Consider the following 21,877-nt stretch of genomic DNA (forward strand, 5'->3'; position numbering starts at 1 on the left):
CTCTCACACTCTGGACATGATCTACAATACTGAGCAATATCGCCAAATATTCTAGGCCAATAAAAATGCTGCATAATCCTATACCTGGGTTTAGTGATACCCAAATGACCTGCTAAAGGAATATCATGACCTAAGGTCAAAACTGTCTTCCGAAACTTCTGAGGGACAACAATTTGAGTAATTGCCTCCCTTGACTGTGTCCTAAATATACTGTAAAGAATATCAGATCTTATTGTAAAATGAGACTGTTCATCAGAGTCATCTGTAATATAAGATCTAATAGCATATAAAGTATGATCACACTTCTGTGCATCAATCAGCTCCTGTCTAGTACACATCTAAAAATTAGAGTCAGAATTAGTAATTTGAAAAGGCTCTGTTCAAGGTAAATCATCACTATACATCTCTGTGTTCTTCTCAATTCTTATCTCCTCGTCCGACTGTTTAATCTTCTGTGATCTTGTCTGCACTGCTTGACATGGCTCTGAAGATGGATCTAAAACTGGATCTAAAACTGAAAAATCTACAGAATCATCACTAACTACAACAGTGTCCTTAACACTAGTAGGTATATAAGTTCCCTATAATGAGCTCTGCGAAAGGAGTATCCAAAACTAGAGCTAAAACAGTACCTGAAACAAAAGGAGTGTTAATATCAATCCAAACTTCCTTGCATACACGTGTCGAACCATCTGCAAGACAAATATCTCTACTCTTACCTGTAAACTTATCTGAGTCAACAAATGGTTGGTTTACAAAAACAGTTGAACATCCTGTGTCCCTTAACACTGAAACTGGTTTACTGTTTACCTTACCTTCAACTATATCAAATCCTGGTACTTTGTTTGTCTTCACCTTGTCACATGACACCCCTGGTAACAGAATTGTCATGCCACTTGCATATTCATCAACTGTACTACATGGTTCTGTATGTCCTGGCTTATCTAAACATAATCCTATTTTACCTTGTTTAAACGGCTGTTTATTCCTTAAAGTACAATCTGGAGCAAAGTATGTCCTGGTTTCACGTTTGTACTGACCTTGATTGCTTCCATTCGATTTACTCTGTTGTTTCTTCTGATAATCACTGATATACTGTGCTTTATCATTACCCTTACTTACATCCTTGTGTGATGTTTGATAAGCTTCGGCTAGTTCTACTAAAGACCTAAGATCCGGTGGTGTATGCTCCTGAATCCATAACCTTAACTCCTTCTCACTACTTACTGTCAACTGATTCCTGACCATCAAATCATAGAGCTTATCAAAACTACCATCAATGTTTTCTCTGTCACATGTACACCAGTGCCTTAAAAACCCTCTATCCGTACAGAAAATTCCTTGAAAGACTCCCCAGCAAACTGAGCCGAATTCCTGAACTTACCCCGATATGCCTCAGAAGTTAACTCATACCGAACCAAAATAGTTGTCTTAATCTTGTCGTTTAACCTACTATCCTCATCACTCAACCTGGAATATGCCTCAAGAGCTTTACCACAAAGAAGGGGAATAAGTCGTAGTGGCCATTCACTCTTTTGAATTTAATGAAGTGTAACAAGTTTTTCAAAAGCTTTCAAAAATACATCTGGATCTTGACCTTCAGAAAATTTAGGTAACTTAGTCTTAATAGACTCTGACGTTTTAAAACTACTTTTACCTCCTGTTGCCAACTGTTTCTCTCTCAACTCCAGCTCAGTCTATAACTATTGTCCATCTCTGCTTTTCTCATATCTCGTTCAGCTGCTCTTTCATCTCTTTCTGCAGCTTGTATCTCTCTATACAAATTTAAATACGTAGATGCTGTTTCAACTTTATCAATCAAGTCTGCCATCCACTGTGGCAACTTTTCTGACGTCAAGTTGTACACAATCTAATCTGATAATGATACAAAAAATATACAAATATTTCAGAGTAAGGTTACCAGAAATAAAGTCTCAAAAATAAATCAACAGTGTCTGGTTATACCTTCATAACAAATGAACTCTATGAATGTTGGACCTGTGACAATCCCACCGCTGCCACCATTGTAAAGACGTAGGATAATCGGATTGTCAGTTGGCCAACATTCACAGAAACACAAGTAAAAAATACTATTTTACTAAAACAAAAATAAACAAAATCAAACAAAACTAAACATAATTATAACATGCAAATGAATACAAATAAACAAAATAAACAACTGAAATGTTAGTAAGTATACATTGAAACTAATCAGAGAAATATCTCATCACATCTGCTATCATTCACTCTGTTTGCGGTCAAGATCTAGGACGTCGCTTGGAACGAACATCAAATACTTTCAGATTGAATTATTCTAGACTTTTACTTTAAACATTTCACTATTTAATATTGACTTGTATACACTTGTAACATCAATAAGATGTATGGCTCACTATATATTCACTTATAAAATATATTTCACTATGTGCTTAGCTTCTATGTTGATATGCCACTTCCGGTAAATCTAACACCAACTTCCGGTAAAACTAACACCAACTTCTGGTGAATAAACCACAGCTTCTATAAACGCAAATACGTAATTTCTGCCACATAACATATATATATTGGCCGTTGTATGATACGTTAAACTAAACCTCACAACTGGTATTTGAGAAGATCTGTGTTAATAAATGGGACGTACGTTGTCTGACCATTTAAATGTTGCCACTCCAAAACTGAGCATCAAAACTGCATGGACCAACCCCTGAAACAAATATTTGAACCCCAAATAAATTTATAATCAAATGAAAACAAGATTTCAAACCATAAATCGACCGCCACGTGAATGAATGGTCTCCGGGTCTGTTTGATATGTCAAAATGACAAGTAAATGATTACACCTTCAAAAATATAAATAAATGTTCTTACCTGAGCTTATTCATTATATTGTCCTGTGAATCTCCATGTCCTGAATTGACAATTCTGAGGTATCACCAAATATAAGTGAACTGCAGCAGACAGAACGTCTGTTCACATCAAAATCAAGGTGTGCTCTGTCTTATTATATAACCACTTTACCTGTATGAAAAACCATGTGCTACTTGTCACATGATTTTTACCTGGCGCGTAAATCAATGAGTGGGGTGCCAATCAGGGTGCAATTTATACATACCTTTATAAACCATGAAAATAAGATAGTGAGCTGCCTTTCATGAATTACAATTTATTAACAATAAGCAAATAATTAATAAAAGATAAAAATCACATAATGAAGTTCGTCACAGTTGTAGCTCACATGCGCGCTATCAATTCAACTGAAATAGTTGCAATCATCCTTCGTAAATGTTACCGACGCCATTCAGTGTTGGTTGAATGTTAAAGAATATCTGTTTTACAGCTGATAACTGATATGTTCCAGTGGTTATAACAATAATCCCGTCCATTTTTCAGAATGTGACCTACCGAGTTACACTTAACACCAGGTTATTTCTAACATGAATAACTCGGCGGATCACGACTTATCATGTCTAGAACAGGCCCTGTTTACCCTTTCGGTACTCCTGATATCAATCTAAGTGTTAAGTGGGTTTCATGTTGCTTAGTGTATTGTTCTGTATTGTATAGTTCGCCACTCATTCATAAAAACGATGTGATTATTGCCTGCGAACTCGCAATTATCTTTTTTTTTTCTGAAAATAAATGAAATTTCTCTCCTATGTGTTTCTCTTTATGAATAAGACGAGATATTAGACTTAATATGCAGTGACGCTGTCCATTTAACTTTTGGGACCTCCTTTATTCATGTTCATAGTATTATGAATTAGTCCTAATGCTTTTTTAACATAAAAGAAGTTGCATGACTGTCAATGAAACAACTTTCCATCAGAGATCGAATGACGTGGTAATAAGAAACTGCAGGTCATCGCTCAAACTTCAACAATGAACAAAACCCAAATCGCTAACCAAGATATTAAAGACCCCGAAATGGAAAACATACAACAATTCAAACGAGAAAACTGAAACCTTCTTTTTGTATCAAACAATAAACGAAAAACAAATATAATTTTGTAAACGCTGTATAAATTCCTGGTAGTGTATACAGCAACAAACTACAATCACCGAATTACCGACTTCTGCTTTTGGACAGATACATAATGAGGTGGTTTTCATCACCTGGGAACGCGGTGCAACCGCACAGTATAAGACCGAATTCTTGAAGTTAAAGGGCTTCCCTCAATGATATCTGATCAGAACTTTAGTTAAAATACATAAAATCGTAGAGAAGCAAAGTAATGTTGAATGGCTGTTAGAAATTTCCATTATACTATGACCACGAGTTTTCTGTAAATAAGATAAAAGAAAGAGGCAGAGCTGAACAAATTGTATATACATCTTTATATTGTTGAGAATAATAATTTAAATCTAACGCCTTTTTTGTTATTTCAGAACAATATGATACATATAGCAATAGTGTTCGATTTGTAACATGTGATTATTTCATAACAGTAAAGAAATGTTTAGCATCACAGATGATGTTATATAAAAAGGCAATAAACATGCATTGGGAACAACAGTGGTTATCAGAGAAAGAAAATAAAACCACTATGCAATATCTTGATATAAATTAACAGCCTATCGGAAAGCCTCATCAAATCTGGCAGCTAGTACCAAATACAACTATCGAAGTGAAAAAGGCCGAAATTAAAGCAAGGTTAATCACAAGAACTTACACATTACAATCAGACAGAGAAAAATTCACAAGAGGTCGAGAAAGTGACAAGTGCCTTCTATGTGAAACTAGCCGTGAAGATACACATCACTTTCTGATAACGTGTACTGCATTACAAATGGAGCGAAATAAACATTTGTCAGTTCTTAAATCCTACTTGAAGAACAACACACCAGTTGGAACATTTGACAGAGTAGAGGAACAAGGATTGCTTGTACTATTTATTCTTAATCCATCAGCAAAAAAGTTTAAAGAACTATTCAAACTGAACAAATCAAACTGTGAAGATATTGAAGCTATTACAAGAACATTATGTTACAGTCTTCATATAAAACGTACTTTATTAAATCAGAGTTAGGCTTGATTGGATTATAAATTTATCACATATATAAGAGCATTATACTTAATATCAGAATGACAATCCAAAGTGAGGGATATTTTGAAATAATAACAAGTATCAAAAGACATTGTATATATTGAGAATGTGTCGTTATATAGTAATCAGGACATCAGAACTTGTGTACAGAGTGATGACTTTTATATGGGTAATGGTGCTACTAATATGTCCCTGTAAATATTCATATTCTTATTCTTATCCTGCGGGAGTGCTCTTTAGATAGGAGGAACATACCAGTAACAGTAACAGTATATCGGATGTTTTGCTGGCAATTCTGCTTGGTTTTTAAATCTTATGGTCATATTATCTCTCTTAAAGTGCCATTACTTGCTCAATATTCAAAAGAAGAACGAATTAAAATATATGACATAAGTTATACTTTCAGTTTTCAATTGTCAACTTCCACTTTCTCAGCAGTAACATTTGTATGAAAACTTTTATACCTTCTGACCGATCGTATGGAGTTGGCATTTCTAAATTGATACATTTTATAGTGACATGCATGTTCATGTCATTTTGATTTTATCAGCAGGGATGTGCCAAAATTTTACGGTCGACATCCTGAGTTGATTGTTACAAAACTTCGGTGTTCCTATCCCCTTATGACATGTTCATGAACGAACAGATAATTAATACACGAATAGTCATCTAATCTGTCCTTAAATGTAATATTAATTTTCTTACTTTAATCTTGTCAACTTTATTCTTGGAATTATAAACTTTAATCTTGGAATTATCAGCTTTTATCTTGGACTTATCAACATTAAACTTGGAAATTCCAGCTTAAATCATAGAATTATCAACTTTAATCTTGGAAATGACTGATTTTATATTTGACTTCTAGCCCATAGTTTAAAGTGTTTCTCCGTATACAGTACATAATCTATCTTTAATCATTGTTTAGGCTAAATATTTTGTAAAATGATAAAGAAAAATAGACTTGAATCTAAAGTCTTGTATATCTTCACGCAGCCTCATCTTCATAAAAAGGGGGAGAGGGGTGTAACTTCCTTTTAATAAGTATACGTTGATATGTCAAAAAATATGAGTCATAATTTTGCGAGATCGTATAATATATGACACTAGTTGCATTGTTTTTCCAAAATTTTATATTGATTTTTGGTAACCTATGTTCTACGTTTCTTATTCAAATATGTTATTGGAAATCTTATAGTAATTGCCAATTGAGGTATTTGAATCAATCAGAGGCTTTAAATTTAAATTTTTAAAGTATCTGAATCTATACATTTAAAAAATTTAAATAGTGTATTTAAGTAAAAAGACGAGAGTCAAGTGAGCCACAATTCACAATGTTACAATTCAGAGATTCACTCAATAAATGAAAGTCGGAAAAATGGGTGTAGGTCCTATGAGAGACGCACGATTTATGTTGAAGTTTTCACGTTTAAAATTGACAATTCAAAGATTAATGTTGATTATTCCAAAACAAAAGTTGGAAATTACAGGATCAAAGTTGGAAAGTTGATAATTCCAAGATTAATGTTGATAATTCCAAGATTAAAGTTGGAATGCCACGATTAAAGTTGGAATGCCAAGATTACAGTTGAAAATTTGGGAAAAAAAATGAAAAAAATGCTGGCTCTTATACACTTTCGAAGAATAGTTATAGGATGAAGTTAAAATTTTACCAAATTTAATGTTTACACTTCAAAGTTTTAAATTAATAGAACAAAGTAAGTCAGTATAATATTTGTATGGATCTTTGCCAAGTTCTCTATTGACATTCAAAAGGTGAAACTAACTGGAACTCATTAAAAAAGAGAATGCAAACAACTGAACATAATCATAGACAATGGCAAATATTATTCAATAAACACCACCAATGAATATGCGAAAAGATAACAACAACTGTAGAAATACTTTTTTTTACATATATAGATATACATATAAGATAACAATGGACGGAAATGATTTTTTTTTCACAACTTAAAAACGTTTTATAAACGTAAAGTACCGGTATAAAAGTACAAAATATATTTTCGAAGATAATTTTTCTTCGTAATTTCCCCTTTCCAGTCGACTTTTTTTCATTTTCTTGATTTAATCTAATCGAAGACCAAATAAATTAATACTGCAATGATCTATATTTGATTTTTTTCTGCCCTTTTATGTTTTATCAATTTATGTTATACGTATATGAATGATGTTTTCTTGCCTTTAATTTTAAAATGTTTCAAAAATATATAGAAAGAGAATAATACATGGCAAAATCCGTATCATTTGCTGTATCATCCCGAGATACCAATATCAGCCAGAGTGCCTTTAGGTCGAGGGTGATACGGCATGTGATACGGATTTTGCCATGTTTTATACGCTTTATCATATATTGCATCAGGAGAGTACATATGAACTGCTTTCTGATCCCTAGCACCTGGTTACCTTCAGTTCTACTGTTGTCTTGTTTTAAAAGCTTTAAAGGAACTGCTCAATTACTCATCTGAAGCATCTGGGTTACCTTACAACTTGCGTGCTGTTGTTTAAAAAAAAATTGTTAATTGTATTTTTTTGTGTGTTGTATGATATTTCATTGAGTTCTTTTTATTGTTGCATTTCGTGTGTCAGAAATATGAAAATTCGACGTTTGTGACGTCACCTTCCAAACAATGACGTTATTCAATTAATTGCGCCACGCCCGAATGACCGTTCATAAGAACCCATTTTGAGAGAGAAAAAAATCTGATGAAGCTTGCATGAACAAAAACGGAGTTAATGTAAAAAAAATAGTAGGGGTGTGATAAAGGGTGCGATAAAGGGTGCGCATCAAAGTTGCGCGATATGGATTAAACAGCAGGTTATTTATCAAATATTCAAAACTACTGTATTTACTACTAAATGTATGATAAATAAATTTACATCACTAAGGTTTATGCACAAACATACAATAGATTTTAAACAATAGTCAAATATCAGGACGGATGAATAGAAACTTTCTTGTCAACATTTGAATATGACCATTGCAAATAACCTCTTTTTCAGTAATCAGAAGAAATCTCGTTCTTGAATTATTTCCAAATCATGTTATACAAGTGAAAAATATCAATGAATTTAAAAAAAATTATAATCAAACATAACTCTGTGAACAAATTGTGTATTTACAATGAATGGTTTTTGAGTAATCCAGTTTTCAAATTTTACGACCAATCAAGTCAGTATTTTTAGCCAAAATTTTGAGAAAATGGGTGAGGGATACAAAAAATGATTTTACATGAATCATGTCCATCCCATATCATTTTGGTCTTTTCAAATTTCTTAGATATGTATTTTTTCAATTATTTATAACAAAAAAGTTGAAATAATATGCATTATGTTCTTAAAACTGAGAAAAATCACAAAAATAGAAAATTGACAGCATGGTAAATTTTACACAAAAAAGCGTCAAAATATGATAAAACTTTCTTATATTAACACCTACCTATAGTTTTTTTAAGTAAAATTTATTCAGATTGGTCCACTTCATCTTTATAGAAAGTATGATAAAAAGTTTAATTGTGGAACTGTGATTTTTTTCACGATAATAGCCCCAAAATAGGTCAAAATCGATGAAAAATGGGAAAATCATCAAAACTGGGCATTTTCAAATGGCCGTTGCAAAAAAAAAGAAGTGCACCACCATATGATTTTTTCTTCACCAATTATTTTGTTACAGTCTTATAAACCCAAAAATCAGGTTAAGAAAAAAAGTTTAATTCTAGAAATTTTTGGCTCCTCAGAGGTGTACATCCTTATGGAAGAATAAATTGTCCAATTTTTACTGCTGAATGTCCACCGATTGACACAGCAGTAACTGTAACGTAAACTGTTAACCCTGTAGTAGCTGAAACAGAGGCTGGAATGCCAAATGTTATACTGGTATTACTGGTTTCTTGCCACTGTATTATGTCAACACCTGCTTGAGCAGAGCCAGAAGACACTTCATAGAACAGGGTATCATCACTACTAAATATGGTGTCCCAAGATGCAACCACTTTGTTGTCAATCCATCTAAGCTCCAAGTTCTTCGAGTCTGAAATAGATTTTTGCTTAAGTTATCTGATAAAGATAAAAATAATACAAATTTTAAAACTTTGTTATTTATATTAAAATATATAAAGGATATCAGAAAAATTATAATTGAAAAGTGTCAAGAGAATGGTACTTTTTGTATGGTATAATGATCTATAATAGTGTTAGCTATATGTAAATAGTTTACACCATTAAACGATTTTTGGCTCAAGTACAATAATTATATATCCTTGCGTTCATTTTGTCTTCATATTTTAGTATTTGTATAGATGATCAATTCATATAAACGCTTCGAACACTGCAAATAAATGAAGAGTTATTTTTATTTATCAGTCTTTCATTGTGTCTGTAAAATAGAGACAAGTAACAATCGAAAGAGTACTTTCTATGTAACTGTACTTAATTAGTTCCTAAATAAACATTACGCAAGTTCTTTGGAATTCCTTTTAAAAACACGAATTTTGTCAGATAGTTTTGTACAAATTCAAATTCAAATATATTTTATTGCTAATCAAAGCGCCCACAAGGAGCAGTACAATCAACATTAATTACATACAAATGATTACAAGTGATTCAATATGATTAACACACAATGTTATAAAAAAAAAAAAAAAAAAAAATAACCAAACCAAAAAATATTTATTAAGACAAGTACAAGAATACAACAAGCACAGTGTTTAATAACATAAGGGGGTGACTGGGCATTTTTATATCTATATATCATTTAAGGAAACTTTCCTATATGAGGATAAATTTTCCAATAATTCTCCGAGTTTCTGGAGTATGAAAGTATCTTCAGAGGACATTAGCCAAATAAATTGTGATTTAATATCTAAACCACTAAAATTTTTAAACCGTTGTTTTATTTCATTTAAAAAGTTGAAACGAATATTTGAAAGTTTGTGGCACTGAAGAAGAAAATGAATTTCATCCTCAACCTCAGTACCGCACAATTTACAGATACGTTCTGACACTGTCAGATTTTTGTACCTTCCCCTCTCAATCTCTAAATCGTGAGCACTGATACGGAATTTTGTTAAATAATGTCTATATCTAAAATTTTCCTGCAAAAGGTAATTTTCTAAGCAAAATCTGCTTTTAAAAAGTCTATAAGTTCTGAGCTTGTTACCATATAGTTTATTGCCTCTGAAATCATTATTACGCTCAGTTTGCCATATTAAATCATATTTTGATTGCATCTTTTTGCATAAATAGTTTTTTAACTTCGCACATGTATCAATGATATAACAACAGCATATTAGTACTGATGATACATATTACCCAGATATGCAGCTAATATAGGTGTAATATGTTAAAAGAGGGACGAAAGATACCAAAGGGACAGTCAAGTAACAGTTCTACTTACTATCAACTGTGGGTACTGATGTATCTACTGTTGAATTAGCCTTCACTTTGTTACTGATTTTAAACAGTTTATTGACAGCTTGGACAGAGAAGTCATATGATCCTTCTGTTAATGTTGTCTCCGTAAAATGTGCATATAAAACATCCTGTACATCAGCAAAGAACATCAACTCTGACGAGCCATCCTTGTTGTAAAATACCTAAAATAGACAACTATCTATGCATCACAATAACTTTAAATCATTTTTTATGCAGGTTTAAGGTAATAACTTTTATCTCAAAATCACCGGTTCAAAATGTGTCAAACTTATTTTCATGACACTGCAAACACAAAATACCTAAAAATATCTCAAATCAATCAGTTATAGCTGAAGTTCTATTTTACCTAACAAGAACACATACATAACCTGAACTATCTTTCACAAAACACATTTTTCGATTGAAAAGATGTAGGCAAGATACATATAGAAAGATTCAACTTTAGCTTATGTATTCAAGTGAATTTGGAGACAACTTATATACAAGAGCAAACACACTTAAATAACTCACCTGTTTTGCCTAATATGATTGAATGTTTTTATATGATAGTATAACTTTTCTCATTTAGGACAGGATCTGATTACCAATTAAGAGCACCTGAGATCACCTCCGTTTTTTTGGGGGCCGTTTATTTTCGACATCTCTCTCATATATGTTGCTGTTATTTGATATTAGTATTATGTGTTATCTGTACTATTCAAATGTAAATTAATGGTTCACACAATTTTTTAACTTTTATTTTACATATTCATTGTTAATCACTCACCCCTTTGTCTAGAAAATAATACGATTTTCTTAATTACCTTTCTCCTTACTAAACAAATAGCTAAAATAAGAAACTGTACCTTTCTTCTGTAAGGTAAAATGATAATAACAAAAGAAAGATTTAGAGAGAAAGGTTTGACATGTCAACTGTACCTTAAATCTCTCAACCCCTATATCATCAACAAATCCTGTCCACTTAAGTCTAATATTGTCTATCACACCTTGATTATTGATTTGTGGAGTGTACTCTGTCATGGATAGAGGCATTGTTTCTACTACCGCTGAGTCTATGGAAGGAGGCTGGTTAGATATCTTTACACCATCTGCAGTCAGAGTTGAGATAAGACCAGCCCTATTTTCACAAGTCAGAGTGGTATAAATTGTTCTCCCTATCAGTACACTGTAAGGAAATTCTTTGTATGCAGACATAGTTGTGATCACTGTGTATGGTAATAGCTCATTTCCACCAGGCTGGTAACCTACAAAAAACAAGATATGAAAGTCAGTTTTCTAAATATTTGAAATACTAGACCAACTTGTAAAATGAACCCTTCCCGAAAAACCTTGCAATCATTTCATAACCTGGATATGTATAGTTGTGTGTGTAATATCTGAGCCACGTGTCTGCTAACTAATCAGAACCAATACTAGATATCATATCATAAAAATATCTTAATCAACTGTATCCCCGACAGGTATATATATTTCCCATTCCCGAAATTTTTTTCTCAGGACAGGATATCAGGATCCAATACTAGTATCAAAGGTAGTTCATAGTAAAGTAAAGTCCATTCACAGACAAATAACCTGATTTGTTGTCTTCTAAGTCCCAGTTTACAACTAAGTAATGTCTTACCTACAGCCCATTAACAGAACAGGATACCAGATTCTGGATCTTCGTAGTCCCAGTTTGCTACTAAGTGAAGTCTTACCAACAATCCATTTACAGAACAAGATACCAGATTCTGGATCTTTTCAGTCCAAGTTTGCTTCTAAGTAATGTCTTACCTACAGCCCATTTACAGAACAGGATACCAGATTCTGGATCGTCGTAGTCCCAGCTTGCTACTACGTAAAGTCTTACCTACAGCCAATTTACAGAACAGGATACCAGATTCTGAATCTTCGTAGTCCCAGTTTGCTACTACGTAATGTCTTACTTACAGCCAATTAACAGAACAGATACCAGATTATGGATCTTCGTAGTCCCAGTTTGCTACTCAGTGAAGTCTTACCAACAGCCCATTTACAGAACAAGATACCAGATTCTGGATCTTTTCAGTCCCAGTTTGCTTCTAAGTAATGTCTTACCTACAGCCCATTTACAGAACAGGATACCAGATTCTGGATCGTCGTAGTCCCAGATTGCTACTACGTAAAGTCTTACCTACAGCCCATTTACAGAACAGGATACCAGATTCTGAATCTTCGTAGTCCCAGTTTGTTACTACGTAATGTCTTACTTACAGCCCATTTACAGAAAAGAATACCAGATTCTGGATCTTTGTTGTCCCAGTTTGCTACTTAAAAAAGTCTTACCTACAGCCCATTTACAGAACAGGATACCAGATTCTGGATCGTCGTAGTCCCAGCTTGCTACTACGTAAAGTCTTACCTACAGCCAATTTACAGAACAGGATACCAGATTCTGAATCTTCGTAGTCCCAGTTTGCTACTACGTAATGTCTTACTTACAGCCAATTAACAGAACAGGATACCAGATTATGGATCTTCGTAGTCCCAGTTTGCTACTCAGTGAAGTCTTACCAACAGCCCATTTACAGAACAAGATACCAGATTCTGGATCTTTTCAGTCCCAGTTTGCTTCTAAGTAATGTCTTACCTACAGCCCATTTACAGAACAGGATACCAGATTCTGGATCGTCGTAGTCCCAGATTGCTACTACGTAAAGTCTTACCTACAGCCCATTTACAGAACAGGATACCAGATTCTGAATCTTCGTAGTCCCAGTTTGTTACTACGTAATGTCTTACTTACAGCCCATTTACAGAAAAAATACCAGATTCTGGATCTTTGTTGTCCCAGTTTGCTTCTTAAAAAAGTCTTACCTACAGCCCATTTACAGAACAGGACAGCAGATTCTGGATCTTCGTAGTCCCAGTTTGCTACTACGGAATGTCTTATCAACATCCCACTTACAGAACAGGGTACCAGATTTTGGATCTTCGTAGTCCCAGTTTGCTACTACGTAATGTCTTACCTACATCCCATTACAGTACAAGATACTAGATTCTGAATCTTCGTAGTCCCAGTTTGCTACTTACATGTAGTAATGTCTAACTTACAGCCCATTTACAGAACAGGATACCAGATTCTGGATCTTCGTAGTCCTAGTTTGCTACTACGTTATGTCTTACTTACAGCCCATTTACAGAACAGAATACCAGATTCTAGATCTTCGTTGTCCCAGTTTGCTACTAAAAAAGTCTTACCTACAGCCTATTCACAGAACAGGATACCAGATTCTAGATCTTCGTAGTCCCAGTTTGCTACTAAGTGAAGTCTTCAAACAGCCCATATACAGTACAAGATACCAGATTCTGGATCTTCGTAGTCCAAGTTTGCTACTACATTTTAAGTTATGTTTTACCTACAGCCCATTTACAGAACAGGACAGCAGATTCTGGATCTTCGTAGTCCTAGTTTGCTACTACGGAATGTCTTATCAACATCCCACTTTCAGAACAGGGTACCAGATTTTGGATCTTCGTAGTCCCAGTTTGCTAATTACATGTAGTAATGTCTAACTTACAGCCCATTTACAGAACAGGAAACAAGATTCTGGATCTTCGTAGTCCTAGTTTGCTACTACGTAATGTCTTACCTACAGCCCATTTACAGAACAGGATACCAGATTCTGTATCATCGTAGTCCCAGCTTGCTACTACGTAAAGTCTTACCTACAGCCGATTTACAGAACAGGATACCAGATTCTGAATTTTCGTAGTCCCAGTTTGCTACTACGTAATGTCTTACTTACAGCCCATTTACAGATCAGAATACCAGATTCTAGATCTTCGTTGTCCCAGTTTGCTACTAAAAATGTCTTACCTACAGCCTATTTACAGAACAGGATACCAGATTCTAGATCTTCGTAGTCCCAGTTTGCTACTAAGTGAAGTCTTCAAACAGCCCAATTACAGTACAAGATACCAGATTCTGGATCTTTGTAGTCCCAGTTTGCTACTAAGAAAAGTCTTACCTACAGCTCATTTACAGAACAGGATACCAGATTCTAGATCTTCGTAGTCCCAGTTTGCTACTAAGTGAAGTCTTACCAACAGCCCATTTACAGTACATGATACCAGATTCTGGATCTTCGTAGTCCCAGTTTGCTACTTAGTAATGTCTTACCTACAGCCCATTTACAGAACAGGATACCAGATTCTGGATCTTCGTAGTCCCAGTTTGCTACTACTTCATTAAATTCCCAAGCATCTTCATCAATGCCTGCAATTTTGATAAGTCTCCTTTTAGAATATCATTTTCTTAAATATGACTCTAAAATTTCTGTGTTTGTCTGTGATATTACATTTTTTAGCATTTTAAGAGGTATTGGTTGTTGGCGATGGTTTTGTTAATTTTAAACATCTTTGGTAAATTTCTCATTGTTTCCTTTTAACATGTTTGAACCGTTTCTTCATATCAAAATATTAAAACTCGATTTTATTTTAATTACTTATATATCTGTTACCCTCAAATCATTATCGTTTAATAGTTCAATCATTAGATATAAAACATAAACATTAACTTGAAGAAAATATTTTCATTTGTTTATTTTGTAGTGAAATGAAAAGAGTTGCTAAACTATATTATTTTTTTTCTGTTGTCATTTGTTTTTCTTCAAAAGAATGAAATATCAAATTCTGAAACTTATACATCCATTAATATATATTGTTTACCCAATCCATCATTGACGAATTTGATGTCAACTGGTGTCAGATCTACTAGTATTGGGTCAGAGTAAGAAATTCCTCTCAGGTCTGCCCCATTTGTAGCTATAGCTGTGATGTAAATATATGTGTTGTGTACCAGGGTCACATTGTTGTTAAACCCAAAGTTCATCAGTCCTACACTTCTGAATGGCTGTATTTGTGTTCCTCCAGATGCATAACCTTGACAATGGAAATAATAAAAATAAAAATGGTCAATAATGAAACTTTTACAAAAAGCATTACAGTAAACTAGTAAAGAATAAACTTCAATGATAATATGAAATAATAAATGGAATACAATAAAACAATGTCATAAATAATGTAATTGATATTGAATAAATGGATTGATTTTTAAATACAGATATAACATAGACAAATATTATAAATACAAACATAAAGAGATACACATATGAGTGTCTAACCGTCACATATTCGTAAATTCACGAATCTTATCAAATCATTAAATCAAGTGTAACATGCGCATTTCAAATGTATCAATGTGAACTGATCATATCGAATTATGGTTAACCTCAACAAAATATATATATATATTTAAGTCAAATCACCATCTGATAAAAAAACTCACAAGATTTTACAAGGGAACCCGTAAGACAAAGCCCATTGAAAATCTTCTAAAATAGATAATTTAATTGAAAAAGTATCCATTACCAACCTATTGCCCAGCTGTAATCTATGACTGGAGATTCTGGATCAGCAAAACTCCATGACCCGTGTATGGAACTCCATTCATGTAAATATATCACATGACCAATCACGTGACCACCTGGTGATGCTGTTGTCAAATTCACCTTCTGAACAGATACATTATCTATAAATATTCCTGTAGTCATGTCCATACTACCAATACTGATATTAACCTGGTCATTTGTAGCCTTGAAATAGAAGGTGTGCGCATGCCAGGAAATTTCCGCCCTACTTTTACCCTCTCCATGTCCGTCATGGCGATATGGTTTTGTATATATCAGGAATACTTGTTTGTCATTACCAAGTTGTACGAAACCTTCCTTGTTTGCTCCTACAGAATCTGTTATGGGTAAATGACTTGAGTAAAATGATATCTTGTAAAAACATCCAGTTTTGACATCAACAAGTTTTTGCTGAACGTTTCCTCTGATGAAAAGAAAAGACTGTCCGTCTTTAGCTAAATTAACTTGAGACGATATAACAGCCATGCATGTTGATAAATTCGGTATCCATGACAATGGGTGGTAACTACTAGATATCGTGCATATATCTGTAGAACTAACATTCAACCAAGGTAATAGATCGCCACTCGTGTCTTCAAATGAAGGATTGTCAACAATATTATCATCAATATGAATGAATTTTTCTGAAACAGGAGGTGTTTTATCTACTATGGCACCATCTGATGTAACAATCGGTGATGTTCTTCCTACATTGTCCACAGCATAGACCTTATTGTATATTTTAGTACCTGTAATACAATTATTGAAATCTAAAATAAAACAACTGCAAATATAACACAATGGCTGCCACTTGTGTACAAAGATCTACTTCCCTATCAGAGCACCTGAGATCACATTAAGTATTATAGTGTTTCTATGTTATTTTTTGTGTGCTTTTTAATGTTATTTTCGCTTTTAGTCTTTTCAGCCTTTGTTAGTTTGTTTTCGACTTATGAGTTCGAAGCCCTTATGCATCTTTGACCTCTCATATGAACTTCTATCTATAAAATTGAATGAAAATAATTTTGTTTTGTAGTTTGAAATAAAGTTTATGTTCAAATTTGTTGATGTGTATGACCAAGTTTCTTATCTTAGACAGTATATTATTCAAACGGTAAATAAACAAACACAATGTGACACAGTTATTATTTACATGATGGAACATTTACATTCAAGTTGATGACTTCGAAGTGGTCCAGTTTTCCACAAATATAGTTATCAAGTTACAGTCACATAATAATAGTCTTTTTATATTTAACCAATTATTTCAAATATGCACCTACCCTCCTTTAGGTTCGACAATCAATGTTTTCTGCTACAGATTTGTATCATTCAGTATATAAATAAGTTTTAAGTAAACTGTTGTCATAAGTTTCCATAGAAGATAAGCATTCTCCTATATAAAAGCGATATTTGATTATCTTACCTTCCTTTGAAATTGCTTAACTTTCTTATGCCGAGTACTTTACGTTGTATTTAAAGAAAACACATTAAAGTTATTAAAAAAAATGACAAACATGTTTAAGGCATAAGTATAAATGCTTAAGAAAAAAACAGACATACAGCTAGCCAACAACCACTGCATTATGGGTTTTTGAATTAGTATTGAAACATTAAAAACGTGGTATGGTTTGACATGTTTTTGTGTCCTTAACCCTTCAAATGACAAATGTGTACATATCTCACCTATGTTCAATAAAAGTGGTGCATTAGTTGATTGATAAGAGACCTACCCTGGGGGATATCTGTTGATAGATTTCGAGATACAGAAACATGAAGTCCAACATTAGTCCAAGGTAAAATATCACATTCTGATTGTTCATAATTTGTATCAACAAATGTTGTCTCCCCAACACACCATTTGTATGACCGAACACCAGACTCTGTGTCTATAAATCCATGCCAATGGGCTTCCACTATGTTTGAAGAGTTCTTATACTCTACATCCATAATCCCTGTATTCAAAGTAAGCAAATAAAAAAAACACCTTTTAGAGGCAATTCTACTTATATCGATGTTGGATAGGTTATGTTTTTTATAGCTAAAAAAGAAAAGTAAAATGAGACTTTCCTGAGGTAAATATTTATTCTTATATATGTAGGCATTTAATTTCAAGCAGATTTTAATAGAATTACAGACACATATATAGAATACTGTTTTTTTTTAATTTTGCAATGTTTTTATCAATGCAAAACTTGCTACACGCTTGGTCTTCTATTAAAAGTCCCTGAGTGAATGACAAAATTGACAGTCAAAACAAATAAAACCAATGAATACCAGCTGTCATATTCCTGTTATATTCCTGACTAGATACAGACATTGTCTTATGTGGAAGTGGTTGATTAAACCTTGGTTTTTAGGTAGCTAAACCTCTCACTTGTATGAAAGTCGCATAAAATTGCATTATATTGACAACGATGTGTTTACATAACTAATAGATTTAATAGGTAACAAATATCAAAACCTGTGTACAAACATTAAGACATTTGATCAAACTTTACTATATGTATCATTTGGAAACCAAAAGGGTAATAGACAATTTAACATGTAAAACAAAATACACCCCCTTTTTCAAGCGGAGCTTAGAGTCAAAATAATGTAATTACCTCTATTATTATTTCACAGCTTAATGTTTTTCTTTGACATTACACAACATTAATATTACCAACTTTTTTAATCAGATTTATTTAAAGTCATAGCAATGTTGTTTAAATAAAACACATATGTATGCATGGTTTTGTAATGCATTAGTCATTGTTAAAAACTGTATTATAAATTCATGGCCATGAATGGAAGAACCATTGACTTACCTAATCCATCATATACAATCCCAGCTGATGGGTCTACATGATCTACAATGAATCCATCGGACGTGGACGTAGTGTGTACACCAGCATAGTTATAAGCTATCACGTTAGAATAGTATTTTATTCCTGGCGATAAGTTTACTCTAGACATGTTGAATCCTTCCACTGTTCCATCTAAATCCGTGGGTATGGTCAAAATATCATATCCTTTAAGTAAAAAGGACACTATCAATTCAGAGAAAATTATCTTAATATGTCGAGAAAACAATATTTTGATAATTTTACAACATGACAATTTTGATAAGAATGATTTGATGATTGATAACGTAAAATGAATTTACATTGAATACTTGTTATATTTGACAAGAACTCATTGGCCTGTAATTCGCTATCGCATGTTAATTGCCTAAAAATCATTCAAATATTGTTTTTATGGGAAAGGATATTGAAGTTGCATTTCGGGAATTATTTAACATCAAATTTTATATACCAATGGACTTATAATTGCTAACTTCAACATCAGTAAGTCTCTAGTGAAGAGTTGTATCATGGTCAACCATATCTTGATTTTAACATAGTCTTGACAATAAGCCAGTAATTGACCATTTCTTATTGTAACTACTGGATACTGTACTTACCACCAGGAAATGAACTAATGTAAAGTTTGTATTCATCAATAGTGGCTGCAGCATTCAGAAATTTGTCCTTCCACATAAATGTTATAGGTCTCCCTATTTTCATATAATCATCATCCTTTACATATGTATTCAAAACCTTTTCTATCACCTTTAAATTAAAAAGAATTTTTTTCATTGATTTAATGACATGACAAAGTCAACTGGCTTCATCCTTAGCATTCACCAAAGTTAATTCTTTCAGCATCAACTGTGCCTTAAAATTAAGGAAACTTCAAATGTTACAACTAAAGTTTTTCTTTGGATTGTTGGAAATCAATTGCTTTTAATGAAAAAAATTAAAGCACTGTACAGTAGATATATGTTGCTAAGATACATGACTCAGGCCAGACGCCAGGTATTTTTTTTCAAATTTACCAAATGTCTTAATATGACAAAGACTAAAAGGTTGCAATCAATACATTGTTATGATCGTTGTTTGTTTAATATCAAAAGTCATTAATGATATTGAACCTTAAACATGCATGTAATATTACAAATGTGTTGACTGTCTGAAAGAAAAAAATGATAGTCTCTACGTGTTAATCTAAATTACCCAAAGTAAATAAAATAAAATGTGAAAAGCCCTTGGGTAGAAAGCTGTATGACACATAATAGGCATCCTCTAAAAATATTGCGGAAAAAAGGTCCATAATCAGAAAAATCGTGAAAAATTTTCTTAAATTGAATACGTGAATACGTATAGTGCATAACTCAATTGATATAATAAAAAAAAATTAAAGCTCCCGGTTGAAGACTGCAAAGGCGTAGATTACATTAGGATACTACTGAAAACTTGTTTCATCATTTGGAAAAATGCCCAAAAAAATCCAAATGTTTTCGCAAAGTGAGGTACAAATTTGCATGGCATATTGATACCAACATTTAGAAAAGTGTAATAATTATATGAAACAACCTATATATATAGAAGAAATTGACGTTAGGGTTGATAATAACCCTGAACCCAACCATGCGTACTCAGGGGAAACCCAGCCAAAAAAGTTCTTGAAAATGCAAGAACAGCAGTTTGTCTAATCATTGGTGTCTGAATCATCACAATAATACGTATGTCTTGAATTGAATGTAGACATCAGATCTGATAAAACAGCCGTACAATTTGAAGTACTCACAGCCGTTCCTCTAACTGTAGCTACAGCAGGTGTCTGTGTCATCACAACTATACCATCCGTCTTAAATACAGCATAAATGTTAGATGTGTACCATATCCGAACAAACAAAGAATATTTGATTGTGTTTTCTAACAGTTGTTGATCTGAAAAAAATTAGCATTTTAACGATGATTAGTCTGGTTAAGCATGTGAGTAACGGGTAATGTTGACAAAGGTTAAGCGAAATCATTGTTTTCAAAATATAGTTTTAGTGATTACTTCCTTTTTGAATTATACAAATTTATTTTTTTTGACTACACAAAAATCTCAATACCTCAGAAAGATTAAAAACATCAACTTGAATTTTTCACTATGATTATTTCCATGTATTAGGAATTATTCATTTGCATCAGAGACATTCTCACACATATTTGCTGACAAAAAAAATCATTCCTTTTTTTATTAAATTATAGCAAGCATGCACTGCGTATTTTGTCAAATTGTTTTCAGCAAACCACTTGAAATATGTCACTCATAAATTGTTAAAGGTATCAAGGTTGCGAAAAAATAAATCCCGTTAAAGTAGTGTAAGGTTGCGAAATGAACACATTTTAGACTGCATGAAGCAGCAGTCTTCTGGAATTGACCGGTAAGTGTTTTATATTCTGCTAGTATTGAGAATCATCTAATACAATTTTTGAAATAGCAAGAAAATGTCACAAAACACATGAATATAACATGTTAATATCAAATCAAATTTTCATTTGAAAAAAGATCCATAAAAATTTAATTTCTACCTGGTCCAATAGTGAAGACAGAATCCATCAACTGACCAGCATCCTGCCAAACCTTCTCCTTGACTGGGTCATATATACCAGTTGGCGTTGCATCATCTGCGTAACCCACACTCCATTCATACCTTCAGTATAAAATAGGCCAGCGTTTACATGTTGTATCAAGATACATTCATAAGGTTAGGGAACAATAAGGTTGCAATACATACACTATAGATTAACCACATATACAATATAAAGGTAACTTTGTCAGTCTACAGTAATATAATAAGTGTATTACATCATATTAAGAAAGCTTCAAAACTGATGTAGTACAATTTTATTTTCAAATAAAGTTTAACACATTTTGAAACAAGGCAAAATATTAGAAGATGTGAAAGAATTTCAATGAAACAATAAACCACCAGATTCCAAAATGACATAGACTTTTAAAGCAACTATAAATGTTGGTGAAAGTTTATACCAAAATTCTGTACAAACAACTGAAAACTGACTAGAACTTGCAGCAATGGTAAGAATGAAAGAGCATATGTGTAAGTGGGTCATAATACATTGATAAATGGGTGTATAA

The 21,877-nt window shown here is 32.9% G+C and overlaps 1 protein-coding gene across 1 annotated transcript in view; it reads right to left on the bottom strand.

The window, feature by feature from the left end:
• Positions 1–380: 380 nt before the first annotated feature.
• The window catches only part of LOC143042993 (uncharacterized), a 92,750-nt gene continuing 71,253 nt past the window's right edge, over positions 381–21,877 (bottom strand). The window contains exons 44-55 of the mRNA XM_076215494.1: positions 21,310–21,431; positions 20,534–20,676; positions 19,368–19,515; positions 18,733–18,936; positions 17,656–17,877; positions 15,889–16,671; positions 15,183–15,395; positions 14,635–14,730; positions 11,412–11,737; positions 10,456–10,654; positions 720–872; positions 381–514 (exon numbers count right to left, since the gene is read on the bottom strand). Of these exons, the coding sequence (XP_076071609.1) occupies positions 381–514; positions 720–872; positions 10,456–10,654; positions 11,412–11,737; positions 14,635–14,730; positions 15,183–15,395; positions 15,889–16,671; positions 17,656–17,877; positions 18,733–18,936; positions 19,368–19,515; positions 20,534–20,676; positions 21,310–21,431 (2,743 nt within the window). The remainder of the gene's footprint in view (positions 515–719; positions 873–10,455; positions 10,655–11,411; positions 11,738–14,634; positions 14,731–15,182; positions 15,396–15,888; positions 16,672–17,655; positions 17,878–18,732; positions 18,937–19,367; positions 19,516–20,533; positions 20,677–21,309; positions 21,432–21,877) is intronic.

The sequence above is a fragment of the Mytilus galloprovincialis genome, chromosome 8 (genome assembly GCF_965363235.1).
Source record: "Mytilus galloprovincialis chromosome 8, xbMytGall1.hap1.1, whole genome shotgun sequence".
Classification (NCBI taxonomy): domain Eukaryota; kingdom Metazoa; phylum Mollusca; class Bivalvia; order Mytilida; family Mytilidae; genus Mytilus; species Mytilus galloprovincialis.